A 10,460-nucleotide genomic window follows, 5' to 3' on the forward strand; every position below is an offset into this window, starting at 1 on the left:
GAACTGTTTATTTTGCCTCTCTCCATTTCTCAAACTTACATAATATAGTACCTTTCTTTTTTAAAGTAAGTTTTAGAAGCTTCTCACAGCAGGCATGTTATTTCACCAAACAAATTGTTTTATCTATTATATTAAGGGTCTGTAGGAAAAATGTAGAATTCTAAGCACATTCAAGTTAGCCATTTATTCTTAGTCTCCACCAGTTCCTAATCTCAAACTCAAATCTAACAAACTTCCATCAACATGGACCTTTAGCTGTTGCCTAAAAACAGTTTAAATTCCTTTATTCTCTTATTCTCCATTATGGCAGTGTTAATTATTCTCCACACTGACCTCTTTGAAGTCTCCAAAATTAGATATTCATTCTATTGGCTAGAAGCATTGTCCTAGTAGATTCTGATTTTCTGAAAGCAGCAAGTCCATTCAGTAAATAATTACTGAGCACCTGCCATGTTCAAGGTGCTGCACTAGTTACTTTCAGGGAAATAATAAAGATGTGTAAGTGCCATCCTTACTGTCAGGGGTCTCACAGTCTAATGGGAAGAGAAATCTGTACACATACATTTGGGGCCAGAAAGAACAGACTAGAAGAAAGATTCATGAGTTCTCAACCCTGGTGGCACATTGGAATCATCCGGACAACTTTTATTTATTTATTTATTTATGGCTGCATTGGGTCTTCGTTGCTGCGTGTGGGCTTTCTCTAGTTGTGGAGAGCAGGGGCTACTCTTTGTTGCGGTGCGCGGGCTTCTCATTTCGGTGGCTTCTTGTTATGGAGCATGGGCTCTAGGCTTGCGGGCTTCAGTAGTTGTGGCATGTGGGCTCAGTAGTTGTGGCTCACAGTCTCTCGAGCACAGGCTCAGTAGTTGTGGCACATGGGCTTAGTTGCTCCACAGCATGTGGGATCTTCCCGGACCAGGGCTTGACCCCATGTCCCCTGCATTGGCAGGCGGATTCTTAACCACTGCGCTGTCAGGGAAGTCCCTGGACAACTTTTAATAAATACCGTTGCCCAGGCCCATGCCCAGAGATGCTGATTTAACTGGTCTCGTTTCTGGCCTGATCACTGCTATTTTTTAAAGCTCCCCAGATGGTTATAATGAGCAGCCAGTGTTGAGAACCACTGGATTAGGCCTTCTACTTTGAGCCCGACCAAACTGTCTGCATAGAACTGACAAAGACTCTCAAATGCAATATTTAAAACAATTAATTTGTTTAAAAAAATCAATTATTTTATCAAAAATTATACAATGTATGCAAATAGTTCAAAGTCAAATGGCACTGAGGCTTACGACTAAAATTTAGCAGACCCCTGTTCTCTCCATTCCCTCAATCCTCCTCCACTTTTGACTCTTTATTTTTAGAGAATTCACACATTTCCCATTCTCTGAATGTTAACACGCTGGTATCTTTTGCTTCATCAAAAACTAACTAATTGCTGAACTTTATTTTCTCCCATCTAAAAGTACCCTTAAAGCCCCCAAGGAAAGGTAAAAATGATGAAATATCAGGTAGCTGGAGCAACAGGAGTAAGTGGGGAGTTTCTTCTGTTCAATCCAGTATCAGGAGAGCCGACCACTAGGTTCAGATGGCTGGCTTGGGGGCCTGAGCAGTTCAGAGAGGCAGCTAAGAGCACTTTTCCAAGCCCTGCCTGCTCTTCCACCTCTTGGAAAGATGATGGGCTTTATCTGAAATTATAACCAAAAAGAATATTTCCTCACTTTCTCCTGGATTTGTGCCTGGAGGGCACCCTACCCCATCCCCAAAATAGGCCAGCAAGGCTGGGGTGCGTTAGAAACACTGGGAGATAGAGGTATAATAAAGGATGCATTAGGACAGTAAGTCAGGGTGTATCCTGGAAAGCCTTGAAAATTAGTTTGGTTTGACTGCGGGGACTCCCTGGGGATACATTAGCAGGGATGTCACAAAGTCAGTTCTGTATTTGAGGAGGACTTCTGTGGTTGACAAGATGGAAGCTGGATTGGACTAGAAAAACCAGAGGCAAGGCACCAGTGATAAGTACCAGGGAAGAGGTGGAGTGGAGTGGGAAAAGGACAGTGACACTGCAAACAGACTGAAAGGCCCAGTCCCAAGAGATGTTTCTGTGGCTCCATGCTATTCTGACTGTGCCTTGATTTCCTCACTTGTAACACATGAAAAGGCATAGCTGCCACCTGCCTGGGAGCAGGGACTCTGCTCTTTCTCCCTTCCTGTACTGTTTGAAATAATTTTCAGAAGGTTGCCCTCTTTTCATAAAGCAGGTAAAGGTGTTTAATGGCTCTCGAGGCAAAACAGAGCTTATGAACTTCCTCTGACAGGGCATATTCCGGACTGAGCCCAAACACAATATTCCTCTCCAGGCCTGAAAACTGCTGAATACTGTCTAAAATGATGTGACCATCCAAAACACCAGAGACCTGGCTGAACACGACCTTCACTGCTCCGTGGGTCTCAAATAATTCCATCGCTCTTAGTAGTGCAAGCTCATAGCGTCCTCTGTCCTCCCCTCTCCTGCACAGAATTGCTATATCTTTGGGCAGATATCCACATTGGAACAGGTTGTGACATCTTTCTGCCACGTGTTTTGCAATTTCTTCTGTGGTCAGGTTCGTCTCTGTCTCACACACCCCAGGCAGAGCCTGAGCGCACATTGCTTCCTCATAGGCAGCTTCCCTAAATGATGCCAATGTGTCTGGAGACACGTTGGGGTGAGGATTTTCTTTGATCCTCTTCATTTCTTCTTTCATCAACATCGCTATGTCCAGAGCACAGTGGATCCCATTGGTGATTGTTTTTCGAGGAAACTGAGCAGATGGAGGGGGAAGGCCATTGATATCTGCATGACGGACTTGGAAAGGGTCCAGAAAAAGCCAGAGAATCCCGTGGTGAAGATTTTCACTTCCGGCGCCCCTCACCTTTGGATGGGTGATGCTCCTAGCCTTCATGTACCAGTCACCATATTTACTGCAGAAATTCTCAGTCTCATCCATCACTATGTGTTTGATCTTTGAGAACTCCCCTTGCATGAAGGTTTTCCGGGTCACAGCTTGGCAGGTGGTTTGCTGGCTGTAAGGATGAAGGAGAAAATAGGGCTTCAGCCATATAAACAAAGGAAATACCATGCATTTATTATTCTCTGGATTAGCATTAGAGACTGGTTCTCATCTGGAGACTGATTCACTGATTCAATAACTACAAAAATGCTCTACTTACAAGTTACCTGATAGACAGAATACATAATTGCAAACCCTACTCTTTGGGGTTATTAAGTTGAATCTGCATGCGATACTTTTGAAATGAACCCAGGTAGGAGATTTTATTATTTCTACCATAGTCCATTTCTGCTGCTTGACAATCCCTGAAGGTAAATTCCTTACATCTAAAGGAAATATCAAAAGGAATTTACACTTGTTACTACTATTTCTTTACTTTCTGTCTTTTTTAGAGCTGGAGAACAGTCACCTAGAGGCATATCATAATTTTCGTATGCAAAAGAGGTATGGGCTCATACAAGTTCCTCTAAAGAAAATCCTATTTCCCCACTTACTTGTAGTACAAAAGCAGAAGCCTCTTTAGATTTTGGTAAGGAAAACATTAAGAGGTTGCTGAGTTCCATGACATGTCAAGTAGGGTACCAAGTCTGCAGGGTCTTTGCCTCTATGGAGCTACCAATCCTACTTACTTAGCTCAATTTTCCTTTATAGTATGTTTTAGCATACGTGTGTGTGTGTGTGTGTGTGTGTGTGTATACTTTTTTTTTTAAAAACAAACTTGGTTGTTTCTTGCCACCTCTAATTTGGAATCAAGTCATATCACCCATCCCTGCAGATGTGGGACTGCATGTGCAGTCCCTGGGGCTTTACTCCCTATGTCCTGAATCATAACTATTCACGTTCCTCTCTTCCAGGTTGGACTCTGTAGACTTCTTGAAGAAAAGCATTGATTCTTAGTCATCTCCGTAACCCACTCACATTAAGTTCATAGATGTTTGTTGAATTGAATTTGTCTTTTGACTGGGGATATTTAAAAACTTATACCTGGGGCTTCCCTGGTGGCGCAGTGGTTGAGAGTCCGCCTGCCGATGCAGGGGACACGGGTTCATGCCCCGGTCCGGGAAGATCCCACATACTGCGGAGCGGCTGGGCCTGTGAGCCATGGCCACTGAGCCTGCGCGTCCAGAGCCTGTGCTCCGCAAAGGGAGAGGCCACAACAGTGAGAGGCCCATGTACCGCAAAAAAAAAAAAAAAAAAAACTTATACCTGTAAAGCGTAATAAAGAACGTAGCCTTTAACACAGTTTACAAGATCCTTCATAGTCTGGCATCTGCCTCCTTTGCAAGTTCATCATCTGTCGCATACCCACAGTCCCTCATGGCTCCAGGCAGACCTACCATTATGATTCTCTAATCTCCATGCCTTTGCACTTGCTGTGCCCTTTGCCTTTATTCACTTCTCCTACTCACTTCTTAAGAAGGAAGTCAAGATCTCCTTCACTGGGGAGTATTTGCTGACCAATATCCAGCCCAAGTTAAGCATATCTTTAGTATCATAATAGTTACACAACACTCCCATTGCTTATTTTTCTCTTTGTCTCTCTTATTGGGCTTTACGGCAAGGTCTGCAATATGTTTTTCTCCTCTAACACTAAATGTACACAGTACCTAGCATATAAACAGTGTTCAAAAAGATTAGTTGAATAAATAAGCAAGTCAATTAAAAGCCCTCAGTTGCTGGATTGACTAACAACCAATTTCTTTTACTAAATCGAAAGCTAAAGATTTAAATCAGAAGCAAATGTGCATGTTTTCTAAAATTATTGACTCAGAACAAGTCAAACAAGTAAAAATATTTTATAAACGAAATAAATGGTATTTAAATTCAAGTTCCCATTAGGTGTAATGTCTAATTGACTGAAAGACCCTATGACTTTAAAGCACTAAATATCAAGCAAAAAGTATATGTGAAACAAGATAGGTTCGTTTCAACCTTTCTTAAATTTAAGGCCATAGATTGTGGGGGGAAAATGTTTCTAGTTATATAAACTTAAAGTTATGCATATGTAGCTAATTTCTAATGAGATGTTTAAGCCTGAACATTGCAAAGTGCCGTTTTCTAGCTCAACTACTTGATCACTTGCAAATGTGTATATAGTTTGGGCTCTTGTCCATATGCAGCAAAGGCATTGCAAAATCTTAAACTAAAGACACAAATTACTTGTGTGATACTGTTGAAAGACTGATTAAATGTGTTTAGTTAGTGAAACTCTTACATCACAAAATCCTTTAAGGCATCACTTTCACAAACGTAGAGGATCTCTTTGGGCTTGCAGTGGAACAAGTCCTTAATTTTCTCCATGATCTTTATGGCCAGGGCAGTCTTCCTGGTTCCTGGAAAGCAGTGGAGGAACAATTCTCGTGTCTCCTGAAGGCTCTCTGAAAGCAGCTCGCACTGCTCTGCTACAAGCAAATTGAAATATTCACAGCCCAGCTGGTCACTCAGAAGAGATCGAGAGCAGAGTGAGACCATGATAAGGGCCTGCAACAAATTTTCCATTTCATCCTCATCAGCAAGCCTGTAGGCTCGGGGATAGTGCATGGGGATTTCACGTGGTCTACACTGTGTGCTGGGCAGGTATATCAGCCTTGGGATGACACACAGTTTCCCTGTGTAACCACCAACAGTTCCCAGTTTCTGCTTTAATTGACGAGCAGTGTTCCGGGCGTACATAAGCCCCCCAATCCACGTGGGGTCTGTTAAGATTGTATAGAGTACAAGGGGGCTGTTTACTGCTATTAGGAGAGCATCACACAGGACATTCTGCTCCTTCCTGAAGCCAATGTCACTAGCCCAGCTTTTGGAAAATATCACAAACCCCTGAGAACAAGGATATATCTGTGTCTTCATTAATTTCTCCAGTCCTTTATGATCTGAGAAGAGCTTCTTACAGAGGGATTCTGGTTTAAATTGTATCTCTTCCTGTGTCACTGAAAGTGCAAGGAATAGAAGTTACTAAAATTTCCAAAGGATATTTAAGTATTCCTGCAACATCGTAAGAAGAGATGAGCCTAGCCATGGAACTATGGGTTTCCTTGTCTGCAAAGAAAGCATCTCCTCTTCACAGGCCAGGGCTGAGAAGTCACTGTTTCTGGCAGCTCTCATACAGGGGAAGGCAATCAGGGAGGGGTCTTCACAGAACAGCCTTCTAGCACTCTGTCCTCAACCCCAAATGGTCCAGTAGTACTAGGAAGGTATGCCTTCCTGTTAAGGGTGTGTGTGTGTGTGTGTGTGAGAGAGAGACAGAGAGACAGAGACAGAGACAGAGACAGAACCTGATGCTTTTGGGAAACTAAGAACTTTCCTTTTCCTGTGGCAATTTTGCCCCCATGGGATATTTGGCAATATCTGGAAATGTTTTGATTTTTCATAGCTGGAGAGGTGCCACTGGCATCTAGTGGCTAGAGGCCAGGAATGCGGCCAAACATCCTACAATTCTCAGGGCAGCCTCCCTAACAAAGAATTATCTGATCTAAATATCAATAGGGTCAAGACTGAGAAACTCTGCCTTAGGAAGAGTCTAGGTGACCCCAAGGCTCACCTCCTTCTGCCTTGGAAAGCCAGGGGGCAGCTCTTTCAAATGTATTCTCTCATATTTGGAGAACAAAAGCCATCTGTGACTGGAAGCCCAAAACGCACAGAGGTGTAGGGTGGATTTGATGACTGAAATCAAGAATTCGCCATGTATATTAATTCAGGACAATTGTATCTGCTAAGCACTACATTTGATCTTCTCTAAGGAGAAAGGCTTGGATGAATTGCTACCAATTCCTCCCAACTTAATTTTAGAAAATAAATAATCCCCTCAGCTGAAATCAAGAAGGAATACCTGGAAACAAGCGTTGTTGTAGAGCCCCCTTAAATTCCAGGACTTTGATGGGAGATGACGGGCTTCTTCGTGTAGATGAAGCTGGTGAAATCAGGTGAAGGCTGTAGTCTGCGGCCAAATTGGAAGGAGCTAAACAAATCCATGGAGAGTTGTTTCAGATGAAAAAAAAAAAGTTAAAGAATGTTTCTATTGCTCTTCCTACTGTTGACATATGGTGTGTGTCATGCCTGAGCTGTTCTCATTCTTTCTATGCCTCAAACAGTTCACATATGTTAGGAAAAGAGGTCTGGGACTCCTGTAGGGCCATGCATCATCTAAGTCACCTGTGACTTATCTTGGGCAAGTCATTTCACCTCTCTCCTGCAAGGGTGAGCAGGTGATCCCTAAGGTTCCTTCCAACTCTAATATTCTGGTTCCAGGTCACCTCTAAGAAGAAAAGGCTTCCAGTAGTGGTGGTAGTGGTGGTGGTAGGGTGGTGTCAGAAAAAGTAGGCACAGTATTTTAAAAATATTATTATAGTTGTTAAAGTCTCCCCCACCCCAAAGTTTAGATGGAATGGAAAGTAGTAGGATCTCTAGTTTGGGGTTTATGTGTGTGTGTGTGTATGTGTGTGTGTGTGTGTGTGTGTGTGTGTGTGTGTGTGTCAATAAAATCACTGAAGTCTTGATCTGAGCTTCTTTTATCAAATCTGGAACTTACTGACCATGAAGGCAAACCGATAAACTTCATTCAGCCTGTTAAGTCCTTTATGGATTGATGTGAAATCACCAGGGCTGATGCTCAGCAAAACTGTAAGGAAGTGAAAACACAAGAAATCCTCCTCCCCCACCACCATCCCCTCCCCAGCACCTTTTTTTTTTTTTTTTTTTAGGTATGTGGGCCTTTCACTGTTGTGCCTTCTCCCGTTGTGGAGCAGAGGCTCCAGACGTGCAGGCTCAACGGCCATGGCTCACAGGCCCAACCGCTCTGAGGCATGTGGGATCCTGGACCGGAGCGCAAACCCGTGTCCTCTGCATCGGCAGGCGGACTCTCAACCACTGTGCCATAAGGGAGGCCCGTACCTGGCACCTTCTTTTGCGTTAAGTTTTTCTCCACTTGGTGGTGCCCTCAGCCTAGTGGTTCAAGGTACTGGCTCCTAATGTTACTGAAACAATTCAAATTTGTCAACAAGTTTCCCTTGAAAGAATTAGTGGAGAGTCTTTCTTAAACAACGTTTCTCTGAAATATCATCTTTAGAGAGAGACTATTGATGAATGTTTTAGACTAAGACTATCAGCCTGCAATTTTTTTTTCAGCAGACCTTTACAGTGCATAAAAAGGAACTTTCATGAATTCATGGCTGATGGCATACTATAACTTTCCCCAAAGAGATGAAAATCCAAGCATTTCTTGACCTCACACAGTTCATATTCTGAGTCTTTGGAACTAAAAATGTTAGAAAATAACCCTTTAAGCAAAGGGTTTGTAAGCAAAACTAGCTTTCTATTCTCTAACCAAAATATTGACCAAATACCCAAAAGAAGGCAGAGAAGGGGCTCCTCCCTGCTGACTGGACAATGACGTCTTGTCTGCTTTACCTGATTGAATATCCAGCATCATGGCTACCCACTGCTCAGCCGTCAGCCTTGTGACAGAATTGTCCCTGATGACCCAGGAATCTGGGGCCTCTGTGAATACTACACAGCAGAAGGGCTCCACGTGTACCACACAGACATGACCATACAGGACATCTTTTTGGTACACATTCAAGATTTTGGTAGTGAAATTCACCTTTGGCTTCTCACAGCAGAAGTGGAATGTAGGCAATTTTTCTATGCAGTTTTCTATTTCTTTTTTTAATAATTCAGGGTTCACTTTTTCTCTCTTACATCCAAACACTTCTTTGCTCTTATCATCCACCCCGATAATTAGGTATCCCCCATGGGTGTTGGCAAATGCAGAAACATAATGGGGCAGCATTTCTCTAATCCGAGGGATGATCTTTTTGGTGGTGAACCTTTTAAGCTCGACATGTGTGGATTCACTGAAGTCGAGTTTCTCCTTATAGATGAGTTTATCTTTTTTAACAAATTCTGAGGCACACATCCTCATATCTTCCTCTTCCTGAATGTATTTGTCAAGAGCTTTCTGAGAATGCAGCTCCTGCACCTTTGATCTTCCTCTTTGAGCTCTGGACTGCTTCTCTCGGAGGAGCTCCAGAGCACTGCTGGCACTCAAGTTGACGGTGGAAGTCACAGCTCTCTGAAATAAATTGGAGCGCAAGCTGCAAATCCTTAGCGGGAGGCTGAAGACATCTGGGCTCCAGGACTTCACAAAAATCATAAGATTGTGCCCCTGCTGCATGTAGTCAAGGTATTTCTGTGAACCTGAAGGAAGGAGCTTTTGAAAAGAAGTTTCCAGGTCCTGTCCCAGCCCATGGAATCGGTAACTGTAGGTTTTATCATCAATCTCTGCTTTGATCACACCCCCTCCAGAATTTAACAGTGCACATGTCGCTTGGATGATTTTAGAATTCTCAGTTCTTTTCAAATAGCTATTGGTCATCTTCTTCCTTTTTTCTTCTCCAAGAGTGACTTTGCCCACTTCTACAATTATCTCAGGATAGAGCATTTCCGTATCCATCTTGAGACTCTCCATCTCAGCAGCCCTTCTGTGCCCCAAACAATGACAGAAAGGGGTTCCAATAAATAATTAGGACAGAAATGTTGCTTCTACGTTAACAAGAATTACAGAGATTACAAAATTTTCTTCAAAGCTTTAGATTATTGGAGATACATTTTAACATTGGAAATCATCTTTGATATTACTGTTTTCTAACAACTTTGCCAAGAACTTTAGCCTTCACAGCATGAACAGGAATAGATAAACTGAATGCTTAATATTTTACCATAATGGAAAAATTGCTGAACTTTTAGCCATTTTTCATTTAAAATCAGGAAGCACCAACAGTGAGCCCAGATATAAGGGGCATCGGTTGGCACAGGAGCCAAAGCAAATTACACAGAAGTAGTAGTTGCCATCAGAAGATGCCCCTATTTATAATTCAGAGGGGAAAGAAGAGAAGACAACAAACCAAGGGAGTATAGCTTTGGAGTATATTTGATGTAGAAGATCTGGCTATAAAAACAAGCATAAAACTTGGTATTCTTTATGTGCTATTTTATACATTTAAAAAAGTCTTATTCTACTCCTGAAAGAATAACAATTGATACCAAATGCAGAAATCTTTTAAGCTCTTCAGGCATTCTTCTAAAAGTACACTTCTTATTCAGTGGGATGCAGGAACAGGAGTTTTCCATCCCTCCTAATAGTTCTGCCTGTGCTGTGGGAACCCCTAAGACTGGGGAATGGACATGAGCCTTTGAGACATAGATATTAAACTGTGGTCAACCTCCTTCTGCTTCCCAGACCAGAAAACAGGCACCTACATTGAAGTTAGCACCCTGGAAGCAGATGGTTCAGAGACAGCCCCCTTAGTCTTTGTTAACTGCAAAATAAAATATTTACTAACCCAAACCCAAATTCTTCCTCTAGAAGAAGGGAACCCATTTTTTTTCTGTGTGATTTCTGCTAAGCAG

At 42.5% G+C, this 10,460-nt stretch overlaps 1 protein-coding gene across 2 annotated transcripts; it reads right to left on the reverse strand.

Moving 5' to 3' along the window:
* Positions 1-2,231: 2,231 nt before the first annotated feature.
* LOC309838288 (protein SLFN14-like) lies at positions 2,232-9,522 on the reverse strand (the record flags this gene model as incomplete). Of its 2 annotated transcripts, none has more annotated exons than XM_082679347.1 (4): positions 2,232-3,066; positions 5,269-5,983; positions 6,883-7,011; positions 8,460-9,522. In XM_082679347.1, 4 exons carry the CDS (start codon positions 9,517-9,519, stop codon positions 2,232-2,234), a joined length of 2,739 nt encoding a protein of 912 aa, XP_082535473.1. The 2 variants fall into 2 exon arrangements, with proteins under 2 accessions (XP_082535473.1, XP_082535472.1); XM_082679346.1 differs by having other exon boundaries at positions 8,385-9,492.
* Between the last annotated feature and the right edge of the window lie 938 nt (positions 9,523-10,460).

Source organism: Grampus griseus (genome assembly GCF_964374135.1).
Source record: "Grampus griseus genome assembly, chromosome: 20".
In the NCBI taxonomy this organism is placed as follows: Eukaryota; Metazoa; Chordata; class Mammalia; order Artiodactyla; family Delphinidae; genus Grampus; species Grampus griseus.